At 35.8% G+C, this 20,417-nt stretch overlaps 6 protein-coding genes across 7 annotated transcripts in view; 5 read left to right on the plus strand and 1 right to left on the minus strand.

Annotated features, from left to right (window-relative positions):
* Positions 1–219, plus strand: part of LOC105168598 (glycine-rich protein DOT1-like) — an 847-nt gene extending 628 nt beyond the window's left edge. The window contains exon 2 of the mRNA XM_011088733.1: positions 128–219. Within this exon, the coding sequence (XP_011087035.1) occupies positions 128–219 (92 nt within the window). The remainder of the gene's footprint in view (positions 1–127) is intronic.
* On the plus strand, positions 1,306–4,451 carry LOC105167993 (aminomethyltransferase, mitochondrial). The gene is made up of 4 exons (XM_011087891.2): positions 1,306–1,451; positions 2,030–2,606; positions 3,391–3,509; positions 3,651–4,451. Exons 2-4 carry the CDS (start codon positions 2,046–2,048, stop codon positions 4,195–4,197), a joined length of 1,227 nt encoding a protein of 408 aa, XP_011086193.1. The 5' UTR covers positions 1,306–1,451; positions 2,030–2,045; the 3' UTR covers positions 4,198–4,451.
* Positions 4,940–6,810, plus strand: LOC105167994 (peroxisomal membrane protein PMP22). Its single transcript, XM_011087892.2, has 7 exons — positions 4,940–5,295; positions 5,429–5,527; positions 5,636–5,737; positions 5,824–5,899; positions 6,214–6,284; positions 6,374–6,459; positions 6,548–6,810. Exons 1-7 carry the CDS (start codon positions 5,224–5,226, stop codon positions 6,585–6,587), a joined length of 546 nt encoding a protein of 181 aa, XP_011086194.1. The 5' UTR covers positions 4,940–5,223; the 3' UTR covers positions 6,588–6,810.
* Positions 9,137–10,722, plus strand: LOC105168599 (probable F-box protein At4g22030). Its single transcript, XM_011088734.2, has one exon. It carries the CDS (start codon positions 9,151–9,153, stop codon positions 10,528–10,530), a length of 1,380 nt encoding a protein of 459 aa, XP_011087036.1. The 5' UTR covers positions 9,137–9,150; the 3' UTR covers positions 10,531–10,722.
* Positions 12,077–13,863, plus strand: LOC105167996 (B-cell receptor-associated protein 31-like). Its single transcript, XM_011087893.2, has 2 exons — positions 12,077–12,611; positions 13,256–13,863. Exons 1-2 carry the CDS (start codon positions 12,329–12,331, stop codon positions 13,636–13,638), a joined length of 666 nt encoding a protein of 221 aa, XP_011086195.1. The 5' UTR covers positions 12,077–12,328; the 3' UTR covers positions 13,639–13,863.
* LOC105167997 (aspartic proteinase A1-like) lies at positions 13,997–18,508 on the minus strand. 2 transcript variants are annotated; one of them, XM_011087894.2, is made up of 14 exons: positions 18,235–18,508; positions 17,036–17,404; positions 16,852–16,912; positions 16,291–16,385; positions 16,094–16,206; positions 15,716–15,884; positions 15,588–15,627; positions 15,433–15,497; positions 15,211–15,324; positions 15,041–15,105; positions 14,754–14,907; positions 14,549–14,668; positions 14,354–14,442; positions 13,997–14,252 (listed from the first exon to the last, which is right to left on the minus strand). In XM_011087894.2, exons 1-14 carry the CDS (start codon positions 18,379–18,381, stop codon positions 14,168–14,170), a joined length of 1,686 nt encoding a protein of 561 aa, XP_011086196.1. In that variant the 5' UTR covers positions 18,382–18,508; the 3' UTR covers positions 13,997–14,167. The 2 variants fall into 2 exon arrangements, with proteins under 2 accessions (XP_011086196.1, XP_011086197.1); XM_011087895.1 differs by lacking the exon at positions 18,235–18,508 and adding an exon at positions 18,115–18,180.

Below are 20,417 nucleotides of genomic sequence, written 5' to 3' on the forward strand. Positions count from 1 at the left end.
GACGCGGGAGGCGGGGAAGAAAACAATGAAGGATCCGGCGAAGGATATGGGCATGGTGAAGGCAGTGGATACGGTGGTGGAATGGGGAAAGATAAAGGATTTGATGGCAATAACGGCATTAATATAGGCTTCGGCGCCGGAATGGGAATGGGGTTCGGGTTTTCTATGGGAGGCGGCGATGCTGCCGGAGTGGAAAACAGTGGGGACGGACAACCCTAAACCCTACGGTCTATGGTCACTATCAAATTCAACCCAGCAATCCAAGAACATTATGTTATGGTTATATAATCGTATTTTGTCAAAATTTAATTTGAATTATCCCATCTTCATGAATTCAAATTTCAATGCAATGCCCATCTCAAAATAAACAGTCCATATGTTAAATTTTTATCTATTTAAATAAATAAATCATTTTTGAAGCATTAAGCAACAACTATTTTTCATTCGAATTCATGAAATTACGAGGTATATATTCTTGTTAAAAGCATATAAACTACAAAAGCTGTTTGTTTACCAAAGTGATAATACACTTGGGACTTTTAATTTTTTGAAAATTATAATACCTGTATATTTGTTGAAATTATAATAAAATTAAATGAAGAGAGCTATTTGCGAAATATATAAATTTGAAAAAATATAATAAATCAAAATATTATTTTCTTAGGTGTTGATCAAATATGACTATATTTGACATGTTAGAAACAAAATATTATTTTGCTAAATTTAACTACTTAGAGTTTAATTAACAAAAATAATTAATTTAAAAGTTAAATTTCACAAAAGAAAGTTTTACCTTATAAGTTGGATTGAATTTTTTATTGTTGTATTTTTATTATATTGTTTATGTATAAAATATAATAAAAATACAAAAAGAGTTGCAATAGAAAGTTGAATCCACCTCTTCAGAATATGGGGTGGAACAAAAACAAATCAAAGTGAAAAGGGGTAATTTGGAGATAGTTACCAGAAAAGCAAATAATTGGAGTAATTGCAACTACTGAAGATGGTGACTGGGTATCCATTGCATCCCACCAAACATCTCCATTTTCTATTATTTTACGGGAAATTTTTAATTAAATTAATGTTGGTGGAATAAATCAATTATACAATAATTTAATATACTTATTATATAATTAATAATTTTTTTAAAATTATATATTAATTATAAATATATATTATACTTATTATATAATTAATTAAATTTAATTTGGGTTAAATTTTTTTATTATTTTACATATACAATAATCACCTTTTAACATCTTCATACATAATTAATACACCAAATACATGTCTGAATAAAGACAGAGTCTCTCTCTCTCTCTCTATATATATATATATGTATATATTATTAAATGTATATATATATGTGTACATTTCGTATTATTTATTCTTGTAAAGATCTTGGGTTCGCGCACGAGCATTTGCGAGGAAAAGAATCTTCACTAACTCTGGTATTTCGCCTTCTTCATTCTCTCTTATGAATTTAAATCTTGAATTCCAGTACTTAACAATTGATCGAAGATTGTTTCTTTCCTGCTTATTCGTATGATCTTGTCTTTTTTCTTTCTTCTTTATGGGCAGTTTAGATAATCTTTGATGAAAATTCATCGATACTAGTATTGGGATCTGACTTGAAGAATGTACATAATACGTCGATTTCTGCGATTATTTCGTTTCATGGGCTATGAGTTGATGCCTATTAGATAACTGAAAGAAATACTGAATCACACATCCTTTCTGCATTGTCGAATAATATTGGGTTTTGATTTTGGTTATACGGCCGTATTGATGATAAAGGTTGGGTTTTTTTTATTCTGATTCTTCAATCATAGTGTTCTTTTCATATTGCGTGTATTGTTTGTTCACTTGTTATACTATGAACTATATGCTCTAACAATGCAATGCAATGAATCGGGTGCTCACTTGATTCTGCATTTGTTTTGTCTCTAGATCTCGGGATGCTTATGTTATATGCTTTTTCAGTAAAGTTTTAGTTCATTTTTAATCACCCCATTGTTCTTTTGATCAGATATTTATAAAGTAAGATGAGGGGAGGGGGACTGTGGCAACTTGGGCAATCAATTACTCGCCGTTTGGCTCATGTTGATAAGAGGGCTATATCCCGTCGATGCTTTGCATCAGAATCAGATCTCAAGAAGACAGTTCTTTATGACTTCCATGTAGCCAATGGAGGAAAAATGGTACCTTTTGCAGGATGGAGTATGCCGATTCAGTATAAAGACTCGATTATGGACTCTACATTGAACTGTAGGGATAATGGTAGCCTCTTTGATGTGTCGCATATGTGCGGTCTGAGCCTCAAAGGAAAGGACTGCATTCCTTTTCTTGAGAAGCTTGTGATTGCTGATGTTGCTGGTCTTGCACCTGGGACTGGGACTTTGACGATCTTAACAAATGAGAAGGGAGGTGCAATTGATGATTCTGTGATCGCCAAGGTGACGAATGAGCACATTTATCTGGTTGTGAATGCAGGATGCAGAGACAAAGATCTTGCACATATTGAGGAACACATGAAAGCATTCACATCGAAAGGTGGTGATGTTTCTTGGCACATCCATGATGAGCGATCCCTTCTGGCTCTGCAGGTGAGATTTTGCATTTCTGCTTTGGGTTCTTCATATCTTCTCTAGAATTGAATGCAGTACGTTAGCCTTAACTTGGAAGACAGCCTAATTTTTTCAAAGAAGACCTATTCTCAGTTGCTGAAATTTGTAGTTGAAAATGATTACTCCCAATGATAAAATCATAGTAATCGGACAATCTTGATAAGCTATCTACGAAGTATTGCTTCTCCATTATAACTGAGAATTTGAGAGGACAACCTTTTGCCCACTTTGGTTTTCAGGTTTTTGCCAATGCTTTAAAATTTTGGTAAAGCAAATGTGGATGTATATTAACACTTTTTTCCTGATGTCCATGCTTTCTTTTACGGATATGCTACTCCAAAACCTTCAATATCATTGTTTCTGATCCCCAGCCATCGAGTGTTCTACTCTTGAGTGATTGAGTGGGACATGGAAAACATAATAATAGGAGGGCGGTCATGTCTAATTTTGATCGCTGCTTTAGCATTCTGGCCCTGCTGTATTAGTTTGTTCACAGTATTCCTATCGCATTCATGAGTTTTCCTGAAGGTGTATTTTATTTGTTCTATTGTTTTGTCATTTTGTGGATGGAGGAGTGTATGAGAATGATAAATTAAGAGATCAAGTCTAATACCTTTAATATATCTTCCAGAATGAGATGGAGTTGTTATGTTCTAGCTAGTAAAAAATATTTACTCTCTCAGGCATGTAAACTACACCATTTTGTCCGATGTTAGGGACTGATCTGCCACTAACATGCATTATCTTTACCTCTATGGTGCAGGGTCCCCTTGCTGCCCCAGTTTTGCAACACCTGGCAAAGGAGGACCTAAGCAAGATATATTTTAATGACTTCCGAGTGTTGGATATCAATGGGGTGCCCTGCTACCTCACAAGAACAGGGTATGCTACTCTTATCGATTCATGCAACTGTCTTTTTAAGAACTTCAAGATTGTTCTGTGATTATCGCGACATCATTCTCTGATGTACTTCATTGCTTGGTATGATATAGCTCCTTCCCTGTTCAATTTATAAACTTCCAGGTACACTGGTGAAGATGGATTTGAAATTTCAGTACCTTCGGAGAATGCAGTTGATCTAACAAAAGCTATCCTAGAAAAATCTGAAGGTAAGGTTAGATTGACCGGGCTGGGTGCTCGAGACAGTCTCCGCCTTGAAGCTGGTTTGTGCTTGTATGGGAACGATATGGAGCAGCACATAACACCCATAGAAGCAGGACTTACTTGGGCTGTAGGAAAGAGAAGAAGGTCAGAAGGAGGATTCCTCGGTGCCGAAGTGATACTCAAACAGATTGAACAAGGACCATCAATCAGACGAGTCGGGCTTTTCTCCGCCGGCCCACCTGCCAGAGGTCATAGTGAGATTCAAGATGAGAATGGGCAGAACATAGGGGAAATCACCAGTGGAGGATTTAGCCCATGTCTCAAGAAAAACATTGCCATGGGGTATGTGAAATCTGGATCCCACAAGACTGGGACTAAAGTAAAGATTGTTATCCGAGGGAAGTCCTATGATGGATCAGTTACAAAGATGCCTTTTGTTCCCAACAAATATTACAAGCGTTCTTAACTTTCCTTGGTGAATCTTGAAATTTCTTGAGCAACAGTTACCACTGAAACGTATTCTTTTTGGTACATTGCAGATGACATACGATGTTCTTTATCTTGGGATGTTTGACGAATGAAATTGACACCTATAGTTTTTTCAATTAGTGACATATCACCACGCTGGACACCCTTTTTCTTGCTGTCAATGACAGGAATGTAATCCCATAATCCTGGAGTAATTTCTTCCAATATAAATGCATTCATATGTTGATTTTACATGAAATTTTAGCGATTGAAATTATTATGTATATCTACTACTCTAATCAACCACCTTTTGTTGATGATCTTAATCCGAAGCCCATATTGATCAGAAATTGATTTCATCAATGCAACTCCCGTAACTGCCATGATTTGAGAGAAAAATCTTGTGTATTGTATTGGGCTTAATTGTATTTTCCGTCCTCTAATTATGCCTATTCGGAAAATTAGCTGCCAATCTTCATCTGCACGAGCAGGACACAATGAAACTTTTCAATCGATTTCAAATTTTTCTGCCAAATATGTTCTAAAACATGCAAGACCCTTTTGCAAATTTGAAAGCATAAAGGATTAAAATGCCAACAAATATAATCATAGCACAAAAATATGCAATTAACCCTGTCATATTCACTATGCTAATTACATAGAGATAGCTAACTTGGCTGTCTCGTTTAAATAGAAAGCGAGGCACCAGCTAACCCCATTAATCTAATCTCCACACTACCTTGATGAGCTGCCCGCCATGTCAGATTGCGTAAGGCTAGCCTTACACACTCTAACTATTTACAAAAGCTGGGTGGGTCATCTTGAGTTTGATCATTTACGGCGACGGTTGAGATGAGTCCATCATCAGACATATACAAGAATCAGATTCACTTTTCTTGTTTTTGTGTATAAAGAATCAGATTCATAGTACCGTACTCGACAGAACACATGCTTTTTTTTCCTTGCGCTCTCTATTTTAGCGGACTAGAAGAATTAGGAGAAAGAAACCAAGCAAGAGTGAGCAATGGGATCAGTAGCAAAGAATGGGTTGCAACAGTATCTCATACAGCTCCAACAACACCCTTTGAGAACCAAAGTCTCATCTTTTCTTCGACTTCACACCTTTCTTGATTTTCTAACTGATTTCCCTTGTTTTTGCTTTTTCTGATTTGATTGTGATGTGGGTATGCGTTTTCCAGTTTTTGTTTTGAATTTATTTTGGTCTGCAGGTGATAACGGCAGGAGTGCTGTCTGCGATCACTGATATAGTGGCGCAGAAGCTCTCTGGCCTCCAGAAACTTCAGCTCAGACGGCTCCTTCTCAAAGTGGTACTGTTCTTTATGTAGTGTGTGAGTAAGATTACTGATGTGTGCTGCATATCTTGTGTTGATTCGACAATTTGTGTAGTAACTGAGCCAAGATTGACATAAGTGCAGCTTTTTGGCTCTGTCTATGCCGGACCGTTCGGGCATTTTTTTCACATACTGCTGGACAAACTTTTCAAGGGGAGGAAAGACACAAAAACTGTTGCCAAGAAGGTATTTCCCACATCTATGGTAATACTTACTTTGTTTCTCGATTCTCTCAATACTCTAAGTTAAATTGGCAAATGAAATCATTTCAGGTGGTGTTGGAGCAACTGACATCTTCCCCTTGGAACAATATGTTTTTCATGATTTACTATGGGGTCGTTGTTGAAGGTGAGTTTCCTAAACATCATCAGCTGATCATGTGTAATTATGGAAGGTATTAAGTATTAACTTGCTGCACATTCTTAAACATTGCTCCTGTTATGTGGAGCATTCATTCATCTTAGCGTAACAAAATCACCTTAGCATTCATCTTCTGTACGTAAATTTCGGAATTGGGGCATGTATTGCTTGCAAGTATATGATCATGTAGCTCAGAAGAAGCAGTTTCGTGTCTCTATTACAAGTTATATTTCTGAGCTACAAAACTGTTTTTTCGATCTAATGCCAGAATTTTAATGATCTAAATTTGATAATGAGCATAGGAAGACCCTGGATCCATGTGCAATCTAAGATCAAGAAGGACTATCCGATCGTGCAGTATACAGCATGGACGGTAAGCGAGACTAGCTTTCCTTTTTCTTTCAAGTCTCAATTATCCTGTTCTCAAGCGACAAGGATTAATTTGAGTCCAATACTATGCAGTTCTGGCCAGTGGTTGGATGGGTAAATCATCAGTATGTGCCTCTGCAGTTTAGAGTTGTCGTCCAAAGTCTCGTTGGCTGTTTCTGGTACAATGCTTTCATTTTTCATCTTGACAACCTCTGATGCTCAGATTACTTATGTCTCTGTTTTAGTTTCTAATGCCTGTTTTTTCAGGGCAATATTTCTGAATCTCAGAGCAAGATCCAAAGGTTAAGAAGCTCTCATGTAAAAGGAGGGATGTTCAAACTTCAAACTAGCAACTTGTCCTGTTTTCTGTATCAATGTTGTCCCATTAAATATTGGAAGAAGTGGTACTGTTCTTTAGAAATTGGTATTCATCCAAGTTTTGTAATATATATTGGGATAAAATAAGTGACATTTTATCAATTTCTAAAATTATTCTCCCATTAAAACCCATAACCAACAAATTTTCGAAAGAAGACAAAAGAGACTTTTTTGTACAAGTGAGGGCTATTTGTAATTTGAGAGGGCTATTTGCACGTATATCCCACCAGGTTGGGTGGGATTCATATTATGCATTTACAATATTAGCAATGTTTGTAGAAAACATAAATTAGAGCAATCTTCAATCCTTCCGTATAATTGTGAATAAGGGGAAATTCTAATCTAAATTGAGTTGGGTCGTTTTTGAATTAATTATATGATAATTGTAATATATTTATTATGTGATTGATATATAATTTAGAGAAAATAATCAATTACATTATAAATGTATTGCATATATTTTGTAATCGATTTAGTTCGCCCAATTTTAATAATTTGAATAATAAATTTATGGAATGACAATCCCAATAATCTGTTTGAAGGAAGGACAAAGCTTTGACTTTTTCTGTTGTTATAAGAGTTGAACAATAACTTCTAATATATATATATATATATATATCGAAGATGGAAACTATATATGAAAAGAAATAAGGAAAAGTAAATAAAATAAATAAAGTCATGTAAGACGAAAGCAAGGATTCAAGACCTATGAAGTAATCAAAATCAGACCAACATTTGAACTAAAAAAAAAAAAGCATTTGAATTACCCATTATTTTGTTTTTATCCTAAAATAATTGCTTTTTCAAATTTGTGATTAATTTTTCTCTCTTTCTCATAAAAGAATAACTTCAAGAACATATATATATATATATATATAATATGCTATAATACACGAATACTTTAAAAAATTACTCGATGCAGTATCCGCGTGTCCGAAAAATTTTTAAAAAAAAAGAAAAAAGGGACACGCGTGTCCGGTACGTTTGAATTTTTTTATTATTTCAAAAAAAATTGGGCTTTTTTTTTTTAAAAAAAAAAGGAATTTTGACTAATAAAAAATAAAACAAAAATTAACTCACTCATCTCAACTAAAAGTTTTGAGAAAAAATTACTAAAAATTATGGAGATGGTCATGATGGTTTAATTAATTTGAACATTTTTTACATTTTTTGGTGTCATTGTGTTTGTGTCGCCATGTCCGTGTTTATGCACCATACATTTTATGTATGAGTAAATTATACTGAACTCCTATAAACTTTAGCATAATTATAAATATTTATTGTTTATAAAAAACTACTAATATTCCTGATTTTATTAGCCATACAATAACTAGTTCATTCCGATTTTCGTTAGGTTTACATCACTTTTTGTGGTGAACTTGTTAAAATATTTTTGTACACTATGAAATAATTCTACTTATATTTTAAAATTTTGCACATCTTTTTTATGGATTAGAAGGACAAGAAAAAAATTTCACCTCGTTAGTTTTTTAAAAATGATTTTTCAAATTTTTTGTCCGAAAAAAAAAGAGCAAGGGCAAAGTAGATATTACCAGACCTTCGTCCAAAATTCGGATATGTTACATAATTTCATCAAACTTAAGGGATATTGATAACTTTCCAAACAACACGATTTAAATTTACATCAAATTTCACATATATTGCACGTCATTTTTACATCAAATTTTCAAAGTACATGTTGAATTAGCTTAATGAAAAAACTACAATTTTAGTCTTATAAGTTAAGGGACAATAATTTTGGTTCTATCCATATTAAAATTCAAAATTTCGTCGTATAACTGTAAAAGTTGGAACAATTTTAGTCCTTTTTCGGTCAATTTGATCGAAAACTCCTACATTGTTAACCATGTCAACACTTAAAATGGGGCTTTCCCAATGAATTTGATTGCATGAAAGTCCAACACACACATATATATATATATATATTAAATGATTTGGCAAAAAGAAATTACAACTTGAAAAAATTTACCCATCAAATTGTAATTCTCTTTTTACCAAGTTATTTCCCAAAATAAAATAAAATTTGAATTGTTATGTAATCAAATTCACAAAAAAACACTTATTTAGGTATTAACATAGTTGATGACGTGAATTTTTTTGATTATATAATAAATATAATATATTTATCATTAATTACACTAAAAAAATATATCACACTTATTATATATAATAATAATATGTTCAAGTTTGAAAAAATATGATGAATGTTAGAATTTTTTTCTTCTTTACCCGGGGGGGGGGGGGAGGTTGGAGAAGCGTTCTACAAGTTGAAAGTCAATCCTCAACTGCCTTAAACTAAAATAACTACATCGCCACTTGAAACATCAACCCCCAAACCCCTGACACAGTCTAATTCATTAACCCATTCAAATGCTGAATTTTATTCTTTTCCCAGTCTACAATTTCAATTCATTGTCAACATTCAAACACAGTATATCCCATTTCCCCCTCTATATAAACACTTGTGCACCATGCAAGATTCTTGTCTCCCATCAATCCTTACTCTCCACTTCAATACCTTCTTACAAGATAAACAGAAATCACAAGCAACAAACTCTGCGCCATCCGGAAGAAAAATGGCAACCTTAAAACCATCCAGCTTGTTCTTGAATTCTTCCATTTCTTCTTCCTCCAATTCAAAGCAAAGAGGAATCATTAGGGCTACCATCAATATCCCGAATCGGGTCAACAATATTTCTCTTCCGGGACTTCAAACAAGAGGATTAATGGCGGAGCAACTGCAGGATCAGTTGCACAAATGCACGGACATACCGCTTAGTCCTGTCTATGTTGAGACGGTTACAAGAAATGAGAGAAATGGGCCCGATTCATTGGTTGTGGAGAAGCTTTACGCGATCTTGGAGGCGGTTGCAGATAGAGTTGAGATGCACAATAATATTGGTGATCAAAGAACCAACTGGAATAGCCTTCTATTAACATCTATCAACGCTCTCACTCTCGCTGCCGCCACCATGGCGGGCATTGCCGCCATCAGCGCCGGTGCTCCTGCGGTGGCGATAAAGCTTTCTTCCACACTCATGTACGTGGCGGCTACCGGGATGCTTTCGGTTGTGAATAAAATCCAACCATCTCAGCTTGCCGAAGAACAAAGAAACGCTGCAAGATTGTTCAAGCAGCTCCAGTGTCAAATTGAGACCACTCTATCCATTGGAAATCCCACTGCATTTGATGTTAAGGAAATGATGGACAAAGTCTTGGCTCTCGATAAGGCGTATCCACTTCCTCTCCTCGGGGCGATGCTCCAAAAGTTTCCGGCTACTGTGGAACCCGCTGTGTGGTGGCCGGAGCAGAGAAGAAAACAGCCCAGAACAGGAAATGATCAATCTTACAATGGCTGGGACGGGAAATTGGAGGAGGAAATGAGAGAAATAATTAACGTGATAAGAAGAAAGGATGAGGAAGATTACTTGAGGTTGGGAGGAAAAGCACTAAAACTGAACAAAATTCTGGCCGTAAGTGGCCCCGTGCTGACGGGTTTGGCAGCCGTAGGGTCCGCGCTTGTGGGCTCGCCTTCTCACGGCAGCTGGGCTGTGGTGTTGGGGGTTGTAGGCGGCGCGTTGGCTAGTGTGGTGAACTCTTTTGAGCACGGCGGGCAAGTGGGGATGGTGTTTGAAATGTACAGGAGCAATGCCGGATTCTTTAAGCAGATGGAAGAGTCGATTGAATCAAACTTGGAGGAGGAGGATTTGGAAAGAAGGGAGAACGGACAAGTGTTTGAAATGAAGGTTGGTTTGCAGTTGGGAAGGAGTTTATCTCAGCTGCGAGAAATGGCGGCGGCTTCTTCTGTTAAAGGGGAAGACATGGACGAGTTTGCGAGCAAGCTTTTCTAGATCAGTTCATTTGTGTCCATGGAGTAGTTGCAGTAAACATTTTTTTGTGGTTACATTATTAAATGTAAAGCTAACGTAGTTTTATGTAAATTTAGGGCATACCAAATTCATTCTTTTATTACTTTTTAATTTGTACATCATACATTTTCACAAGTAAATGCTATGTTCCTGTTTTCTTAGATTACCGGTGCGAATTTCTTGGATCAATTGACTAAAAAATATCGTATGGATTTTACAGTTTTTGGTAAATTTCAGTTGTGTTCTTTGAGGTTTTGCAAGAACATTAGTAATTATGATAGAAGTGGATGTAATTTTATCTAAAATTCTATCTTTATCACTTTGTTTTTCTCTCTTTAGGAAGCAGAAAATTGTGAAAGGATCAAATAAATGGAATTTGTGAGGGTTGGTTGGGAAATTCTAATTTGGTTGGATTTGAAATAATTATATAGTAAATATAATATACTTATCATGTGATTCGTGTACAGTTTAATAATAAAAGTGATTTATCACATAATAAACGTATTATATTTATTTTATAATTAATTTAATTCGATAAAACTTAATTTGAATAATAATTGATGGTGAAGATAAATTTGGAGAAGTAGTCTCCAGGTTGAAAGTCAAAGGCATAACTGCCCCAAACAAAAATAAAAATAATAGCGACCACCATTTTGAAGAAGGCCAGAAACAGTCCATTAATTAACCGGTTCAAATTATCAGACCTTGGAATATTATTTTCAATTCATCTTTCCACAGTCAACACTTTCAATTCTCCCTCTCTCTCTATATATACCATACAATCCCATTCTTCCATTTAATTCTCCCAACACTTGAGTGAAGAATTTTTGTTCAAATCAAATTTGATTGAATTAAATTATTAATTTTTTTTAATTATATATCAATCATACAATAAATATATTACATTTTCTATATAAGTGATTTAGATTTGATGAATCTGAATTCGGCCAATAATTTCCCATTTCGTCTCAGCAGACATTAATTCTGCAAAAACCTTAAAAAACAGAGAAAGAAAAACCACATACCCACACCCATTCACACCTTAGATATATACACACATAAGAAATAGAAAATGGGCAGCTAAAAGAGCGTCCAGCGAATTAGTAAAGCTATGATGATCGTGTGAATGATGTAAATTCAATTCATCATGTGAATATTATATTTGTTATGTGATTGATTTAATTTAATCAAACTTAATTTAGGTAGAATATACCTATAAATTTAGGTGATGTATATCAACCAAAACCCAATTCATTTTAATTTACTCATTTTTGTAAATCATAGTTGTTCAGAAGTAAATGAAGCGATAAATAAGATTAGTCCAAGTAATTGGTTGACTGCTATCTAATTGACGATTCTCCTCCATCCACTGAAAATTTTCAACCACATTATTTAACTTTGTAATTTACAAGAAATCCAAGGACTGACATGCAAATATAAGAACACGTACAATGCAGTGCGCCAAATTCTAACTTCTTTGGAAGACCTATAGACACCCAAGTCAACTTTCAATTCGAAACAGGGCCGGACTGTATAATTCAAAGAATCCAAGGACTGATATTAAATATAAGGACATGGAGCCCCCAATTTCTAGATACTTTAAAAGACAACGAACTTTCAATTCAAATACCGGTCTGGAAGGTTAAGCTACTTGGATTTTGGCCTTCTCCGTTTGCTCTTCCTCCTCCTCTCCATTTTCCGGTCAACCCTCTCGTCAAAATCTCCTCTGCTCCAAAAGACATCGAGGCGGATCCTGGAATTAGAATTTAGAAAAGCAACAATGATCCAGGTTCTATTCGCCCTGATATTCGCGGAGATGGCGCTGATCGTGCTGTTCATTTTCAAGAACCCGCTAAGAAAGACGGTGATAATGGGCCTGGATCGGATCAAGCGCGGGAGTGGCCCAATCGTCGTGCAGACGGTCGGGGGAACAGTATTCGTGGTCATGCTGGCGACCTTGTACAATGCGGTGGCGATCAAGAGGCGTCAGATGCGAGATGCTACCACCGATTCTACGGATCAGATTCTCTGTGCTAGGCACCTTCTTGGAGCTTCTCTCATGGGTAATTGTTCATACAAGTCTTTTTTGTTCTTTTATTCTGCAGCGGAAATACTAGTGTTTCTGTTTTCTTTCGAGAAATCATCACGGATTGAATGAATGGACTCGTTATACATTTTTTTTGCTGTATGAAATTGGATTCATTATAGCTTCATCTGGTAGTTGATTTATTTAAGAGATTTCGTATTTTCTTCTCGGTCGTTGAATTACAATCTTCTGTAGCATTGTTCGATTTCGTTTGTGTAAGAAACAAAAATACATTACTGATAGGATTGGAGATGCAATGCATTATGCATGCGAAATGCATGAATCCCTGCCTTTTGAGGTCCTCTGCATTTTGCCCAATATTGATTTGATACCTTATTGCTTTGAATATGCATTAATGCTGCGACATTATAGCTCTTCTTTTTCTTGTATGAACAACACATTCTTTATACCTTGAGCAGTGCCTTTACTGGTTTCTGTAGATTGGCTCTCCATTTTGATGAAGTTTATGCAGATTACCAGCCAGATTGTGGCTTCAACGAATGTCTAACCTCTATACCGTTTAACCTTCCTTTTGCTTTCCCTTATTTGAGTTCAGTGTCCCTTTTTGTGTATCCATCCAACTACCATTTTCCAATTATTTAAAGAACCAATTCTGTTCAGGGTTCTCGCTATTCCTCGTGCTGACCATTGACAGACTGCACCATTACATCCGAGAACTGCGTATATGGAGGAAGAGCATAGAAGCTTTGAAGAAACAAAACCAAGCTCTTGAGGATGAGAAGCCTGCAGTTTCTAAGCAAATCAAAGTCATGGAAGAAGAGAAGGCCACATTGCAGGAAAGGATAAAGGAGCTTGAGACACAGCTCGAGGAAAAGAGTAAAGAGGCAAGCCGTGCCGGAGCCAGTGCAGTAGCTTTAAAGAAGCAGTCAGATGGGTTTCTTATCGAATACGAACGGTTGCTTGAAGAAAACCAGAAGCTCCGCAGCCAGCTGCAGTCTCTTGATAGGAAATTCTCTTATTCTGATATAAAGAAATTTCTATGAGGGGAACATTACCACATTACTCATGTGGGGGTTCATTTTTTCCTTTCCTTTGGTATCCTATTTTAGCTCATTCTTTGATTGTTTTACAACATAGTAGTAGTTTCATGGATTACTAATGTATGATCATGAGGCAGTTATAGTTAGCAAGTTATGTTGTTGCTCTATACCAAATTGTAATATCATAAGTTGGAGAAATATATCAAGAAGTAGACTATGTTGTGCCACTGGTGCTCTTTTCGGTTTATATGCCACAACGTTTCATGGATCATATGAATGATTTTACCTCAAAATGTTTCTTTCTGGTGGATAAGTATTTTTCGCACTGATGATCCCAAGTTCGATCACATTCAGACTCCCATTTAATATTCTTAAAGCAAATAATTGTACATATTAGGTTAAACAGGGAGTGTATATTTACATTATAATCTTCAGGGCAAAAGCCAACACCTTTCAAAACCAACTGTTTTAACCACATTTTTTGCAAACAGATGAACATAGTAACTATGCTCAACACTAAAAGGGAGGTTGTCTAAGCAGCCTCAGCAAACCCAACTCTCAGTTTGCCATAGTCAAACACGGTGTGGTATGGACCCATGAAAATATCTCCCAGGATCCTGCATATAACATTCACAGCATCAAAAAGGTCATCAGCACATTAAGGTAGAAATTGTCCAAAAAAAGTTGGCAATGAATTTGAAACTCAGGCGATAATTACCAGAGAGGACCGCGAGGAGGAGGAATATCTAGACCGCTGAAACCACTGATGCACTGTGCTTCAGCACCCTCGCCCACCTTAAGTATGTACTGATTAACACCAGAAAAGCACCATTATCCACCATCTCAGGGTCAAATTTAAAACACGAATAAACAGCAACATCAATGCTCAAGTATATTCCAAATGAACTTCTACCTGTTCTGCGGACAACTTAAACTCTTTTCCACCAATTGTGAAGGAAACACTAGGCATAGAAGGGATCCTTCCACAGTCAACTGCTGATTCTCCCAGTGGACTCGGTAGACGCTCGCAAAGCTGCAATTTCGACAGTCCCTCATGTCCAGGATGAGATGAGACAGTAAAACTACAAACTAACAGCATAGTAGTACACAAAGTGTACCTCATTAGCATAGCTTAAAATGCGGTCTTGAGTCTTGTTTTGCTCGAGTTGGTTTTTCATCCACACAATGGCCATTTCACAAGCAGGGCACATAGCATCGTGCAAGCTAGATGATCTGCCACCTTGTTCATCCACAACACTCTCGATGCCCCCACTATGCGGAGACATAATCAGCATCAAAAGATTTGAAGAGAAATATTACTCTCACAAAGTATTCGTTAAGGTTTTGCGAATTCAAGAATAAGAACTTCTCCAAATGTACACTAAAGGCAGTTGAAGGAACTAACCTGACACCACGAGTCCCGTCGAAAGTGCATAACCCGACTTGGGAGCATATCTTCTCTGGTTTTGCCTGTGGAATATAGAATCACGATCAGCCCACAAGAACAAGCAGGCATATCTCCAAAAGCTGGGAGAAAATGCAAATGACATCACATGCTAGATAGCAGGTCCCTACCTCGGCCAAGAGAAGATCCAGAATGGTTTGCCCATATTGTTCAACCACGGACTTGCATTCTTGGCTAACAACTCCAGAGGCTCCTATGGCTCGGTTAATCATGGCAATCACAGTCTACAAACAGACAAGAAACAAGAACACACAAGTATTACGAAGCTGATTGGCAACCCAAGAAAGTATGGCGTTATAGATATGTTTGATTGATATGAGCGAAAAACATACTGTTGGACCAGCTATAAGAGAAGTGCCAGAGTCTGCAATTGCTGAGCATCGACCACTGCAGTAACCTAAGAAAAAAAATGATGACTATATCATTGGAAGGAAACATTATATCAGCCTTTCTTATAAATTACATGGGCAGCTAAATGACAACGTACCGGTTTTTTTTCCATCAATAAGAAAATCACCCATCTCAAACTGCCAGATATCCATCCAAAAAAAGTCAGAAAATGGTCCACAACATGAAAATACGGTCTTACCACCAAAAATTGTCTTGATAATCAACCTGCCAGTATCCTTTCTGTGTCACTGGAACATAGGTATGTTGGCCCTTGTAATGATTTGGATCAACGCCACCAAAGACAAGTTCACCACCCTTTTCTTCATTTTCATTCCGGTTGAGCCAAAATGAGAACACAGGCTCCTTAACAAGACCTTGTTTAACCATGTTGTACCTGCAAGAAATGCAAGTGCAGTAACAGAATGCAACCTACAAAGAATTATAGAAAAGGTAACCCATGGCAATAATAAGTACATGTATAACAAGGATAATCACCCCCTCCCTCAAAGCACACAACATGCTTTCTACAAAAAATAAAAAGAAAAAGATACCATCTCCGTGCCTAAAAGAGAAATAAAAATAGAAGAAACATGCAACTCATACCAGACAGGGGTTGCATTTCCAACTGAGATCTCTTGGAAACCAAGTCCCAGTATTCCATCAAACTTAGCCACCAAAAATGTAAGACCTGGTTCACTTGTTGCCTCAATAAACTCCTGAGCCAGATAATTACTCCGTCATGAGCCACTAGTCATTACTTATTTTTTAGAAATAATAAGTCAAACGAGGAAGTGGATAACCTGATACTTAACCACCAGATGACCAATATTGACATTATCCTCACTAAAGAATCCAGATATAGCTCCAGTTCCATATTGAATTGCAGCAGACTTTCCTGTAACGAAATGGTGCCAAGCTCAAAATTTATCCATGCTAGTTTTGGTCAATATATCTTTCAAGCAATAACAAATCCACCAAAATGCTTCTTATTGTTTTATATGTGACAAATATATGTGTCCATACATAATTATATAATTTTTAGAGAGAATCCATACGAAATATTTTGAACATCACGATCAACCCTGACACATATGAGAATACCTATAAGTCTGTAGATATATCTTTTTTCAGATGACCATATCACATTTTAGCACATAGTTACTCCAACTCGGCGACAAACTAGTCATATCACAGTAAAAAATTTCAGCATGATCCCAGAAAAACTGCAATTTTCAAATTTGAAACTTCAAATGTATAAAAGTACATGCAATCTCTAAGATTCATATTAATAGCAAATGTTTGAAGTTCAGAGATTTGCAAATTTATACAATCGGTAAGAGCAAAACAGAATTAAAACATACCATTCATTTTATAGGTACTTGACTGGCTTGACTTGTATTTGGAATGGACATAACACGGAAGCTGCACCAAAATACACCACATTTCAAATTTCTAGTCATTCTCTAACAAATCAATGCATATGACGTACAACGATTCATTTATTTTACATAAACCTTATCAAATGTTTTAACAGTCAATACTTACAGAAAAATAGCATTTTGAAGATGGAACCCACAGATTGGAGCTACCAGTATCAAAAATAACAGTGAATTTCTGAGGGGGAGTGCCAATACCAATCTCTCCATAGTACTGAGCATCCATGTAGTTCTCCAATTCTACAATGTCGCTGTCAGCATTGTTCACCACTTTACCTAGGGGACTATACTTCCTTACTGGAACTCGCCCTTCCTTGGACTCAAGACGAGCAGCAAGCCGGCTGTTTCCATCCAACTTCAACTTCTTCACTCTTATTCTGATCAGAGCATCATCTGATGCAGAAAATGCAAGAGAAAACAATAGGCTTGAAAGGAAAAGGTTGAAGGCAAGAGTTCTGAATCTGATTCCCATTTTGGCCTATAAAATCAATTTAACATGTGAGTTCGTTACTTACATACATGCATGATAACAAGTAACCACACAAATTAGAAGTTAAAGCAAAAGCAAGTTGCCTCTATATATATTTATCACAAACTAAAACAAGATAAAACTCAATCAGCCTCAACTTTGCTATATCTCAAGTACTCAAAGCAAGTCTTCATTTGTTTGCAGCTTTACATGAAACTCAACAAACTGAACTTTTAAAACTGAAGCAATGCCAAACTGATCGATCGGACATTTCAAATTTTCTCTTGCTACAATGAAACGCAGATGGCCGAAGATAATTCTAGAAAGAAATCATCAATAATATTCTTAACCAAAAAGTCTTCTGCGTTCTCTACTACATAATTTGATAGTAGTTAATACAATTCCCATGCAAAGTGAAAAATTTCAACAACTCATTCCTCCTATAAAAGGATTTCCTTTCTCCCCATTTTCAACATGAAACAACATATTCAGCCGGAAAGAGTAAAGGGAGATAAGACAACACCCCGGGAAAGAAAAGAACAACAAAAACGACGAACCTAATTAAGCAAGCATCAACAAGAACAAAAAACTCAACATTGACATTCATAAACTCACAATTACACAACCTATATCCTACATTAGATTTATCAAAACGTAAACATTGAAAAGGAAACTTAATCACAAGCAACTGCAAAATCAATGCAAGTATAAGATCTAACCCCAAAAACCTCTATATATCATTCTTCCCTCTTCCTGTTAGATTGTTGCTACTTAGAACAAGCTACCTTAAACAAAAAAGATCCAAAAGTTAACCAGAAACCCAGAGAAAATATACTTACAGAGAGCTGAAAGAATACGGATAAGTAAGAGAAAAAGCTTTGAGTGAAGAAACGACTGAATGGCAGTGTATAAATAGAAGAGAGAACCAACTTTCTTGAGAAAATCCTGACCCTTGGTTTAACTACCCGCTTTCTATTTACAGCCATTGGATATTAGATAAAAAAAGGTCGCGTTCACGAGATACTCGTTTGGGAGACGCTAAAAAGCGGGGCCAAAGAACATTCGAAGCTCTCTTTTGGGCAGGGTGGTCAGTTACGTCGCTGGCCCATGAGATTAGGATGCGCCACCAGATGTGAAGCGTCAGCTTTCCATCCAATCAGGTTTAAAAGATACGGGAACAGATTGGAAGGTGGGTAACGTGAGGGGGAAACGTTGTCGCTTTGAGGAGGGAATAAAACATACAACAATGAATGTGTAACTGAATTGTGACGTGTCAGCAAAGTATGGGAAGGTAGAGCAGCTTAACACGCGAGTGTTGCGTGTTTCCATGTTCCTCTTGTGTGAAAACCCGTTTTAAGGTTTCCCTTTTTTTTTTCTTTTCCCTTTTCTTTTGCTTTTTATGGGTCTTTTTAGGTTTGAAACTTTTGACAAATGAATGAAAATAGGAAAAAACAAAAAGGGTTTGTTGCAATTTAACTTTAATTATCGTATTACATTTTCTTGATCCATATAAGATTTTCAAAGGTGCACTTGTGTTTCCATGCTATAACAATTTCATTGTGGTCTGTTTGGATTTTTTAAAGTTTATTACACTATCTTTTTCTTTTTCTTTTGTTTTTTGGATATAAATACACGTAGATTGCATATGGTTTAAAAAATTATATTTAGTATGTTCGGAGTTTGTTTCTATTTAATAAATAGATACTACATTTGTCAAAATTCAGTAAATTTAAAAAATTATATTTAGTACCCCTGACGTTTGATTTTGATGAATTTTGACCAATAGAGAAATCTATTTGTTAGACGAAAACAAACGATATAAATACTAAATAAAAATTTTTAAACTAATAAAAATTTATGTGTATTTACATCAAGCGTTTGGAGAGCACGATGAAGTACCCCTTTCTTTAATGTTTTTGAAATGTTATTGCGTATAATATTATCTATTGTTGCTTTAAAATATTACTTTGAGAAATGCACTTGATCACACGACTTAGTCGTATCATATTAATTCATGCATATCTCATTCACGAGAAAAAAAAAAAAGGGTTATTTTTAATGTGAATTTCTTTTTCCTTTTTTCAAAAAAATAGATAATAATTACACCATTGACATTTTATTTAAACATTAAATGCCATTAATAATGTACATTTAATGGGCCAAATGATTTCAGAAGCCCAATAGATTTTGGGCTCTGGTTTATGTTGAACTTGGCACTTGGAATTCAGACAAATACTACGGATCAGGCTAAAAGGCTCGGATTACTTAGCTAGCCGGCCTTATTTACTGAATTGAAAATACATTATTTTATTGGTTAAGATGGCTGCTTTATGGCCCATATAATCATTATCAAGACCCATTATTCTTAGGTTCCTGAAAATGTGATTCATTCAACAAAATTAAAGCCCTTCCTAAAAAATAAATAAATTCCATATACGCATAGTTCCAATTAAATTCTTGGTAACTATGTTTTTCGCTCAAACATGGAACCAATCCTAAGAATTCCGAGTTCCCTTGGAATCTAGAGAGAGAGGGATAGAATCGGAGAAGAAGAAGAAGCGTTTAGAAGTAATTTCGAGATAGAATTGAATTATTATTATTATTACTTTTTATGTATTTAATCTTAGCCTGAAACTTGTTGAATTGTAGAAATTTCTAAACGTGTCGGACACGATAAAAAGTGTGTCCAATATGTGTTTGAAATGTGTTCTAGTTATGTCTTTATCCTACATGCATCCGACACAACACCAAGTAATTTTTTCAAGTGTCAGTGTATTATAGTGAAGTGGCAAAATCTTTTTTAATCGCATAAAACAAGGACAGTATTTGTTTTGGTACCACAACTATGACAGGTGTCGCTTTTAGTTCCATAAAACCTACGATCACGTATTTTTAGTCCCAAAAAATCATATGCATTATAGTTTTGGAATTAAAAATGAGTTTTATGAGACTAAAAGAGTCACCTACCGTAATTGTGGTATCAAAATAAATTTTACCTTTATTTTGTGGGACTAAAAAACTA

This window comes from Sesamum indicum, linkage group LG8, assembly GCF_000512975.1.
Source record: "Sesamum indicum cultivar Zhongzhi No. 13 linkage group LG8, S_indicum_v1.0, whole genome shotgun sequence".
Classification (NCBI taxonomy): Eukaryota; Viridiplantae; Streptophyta; class Magnoliopsida; order Lamiales; family Pedaliaceae; genus Sesamum; species Sesamum indicum.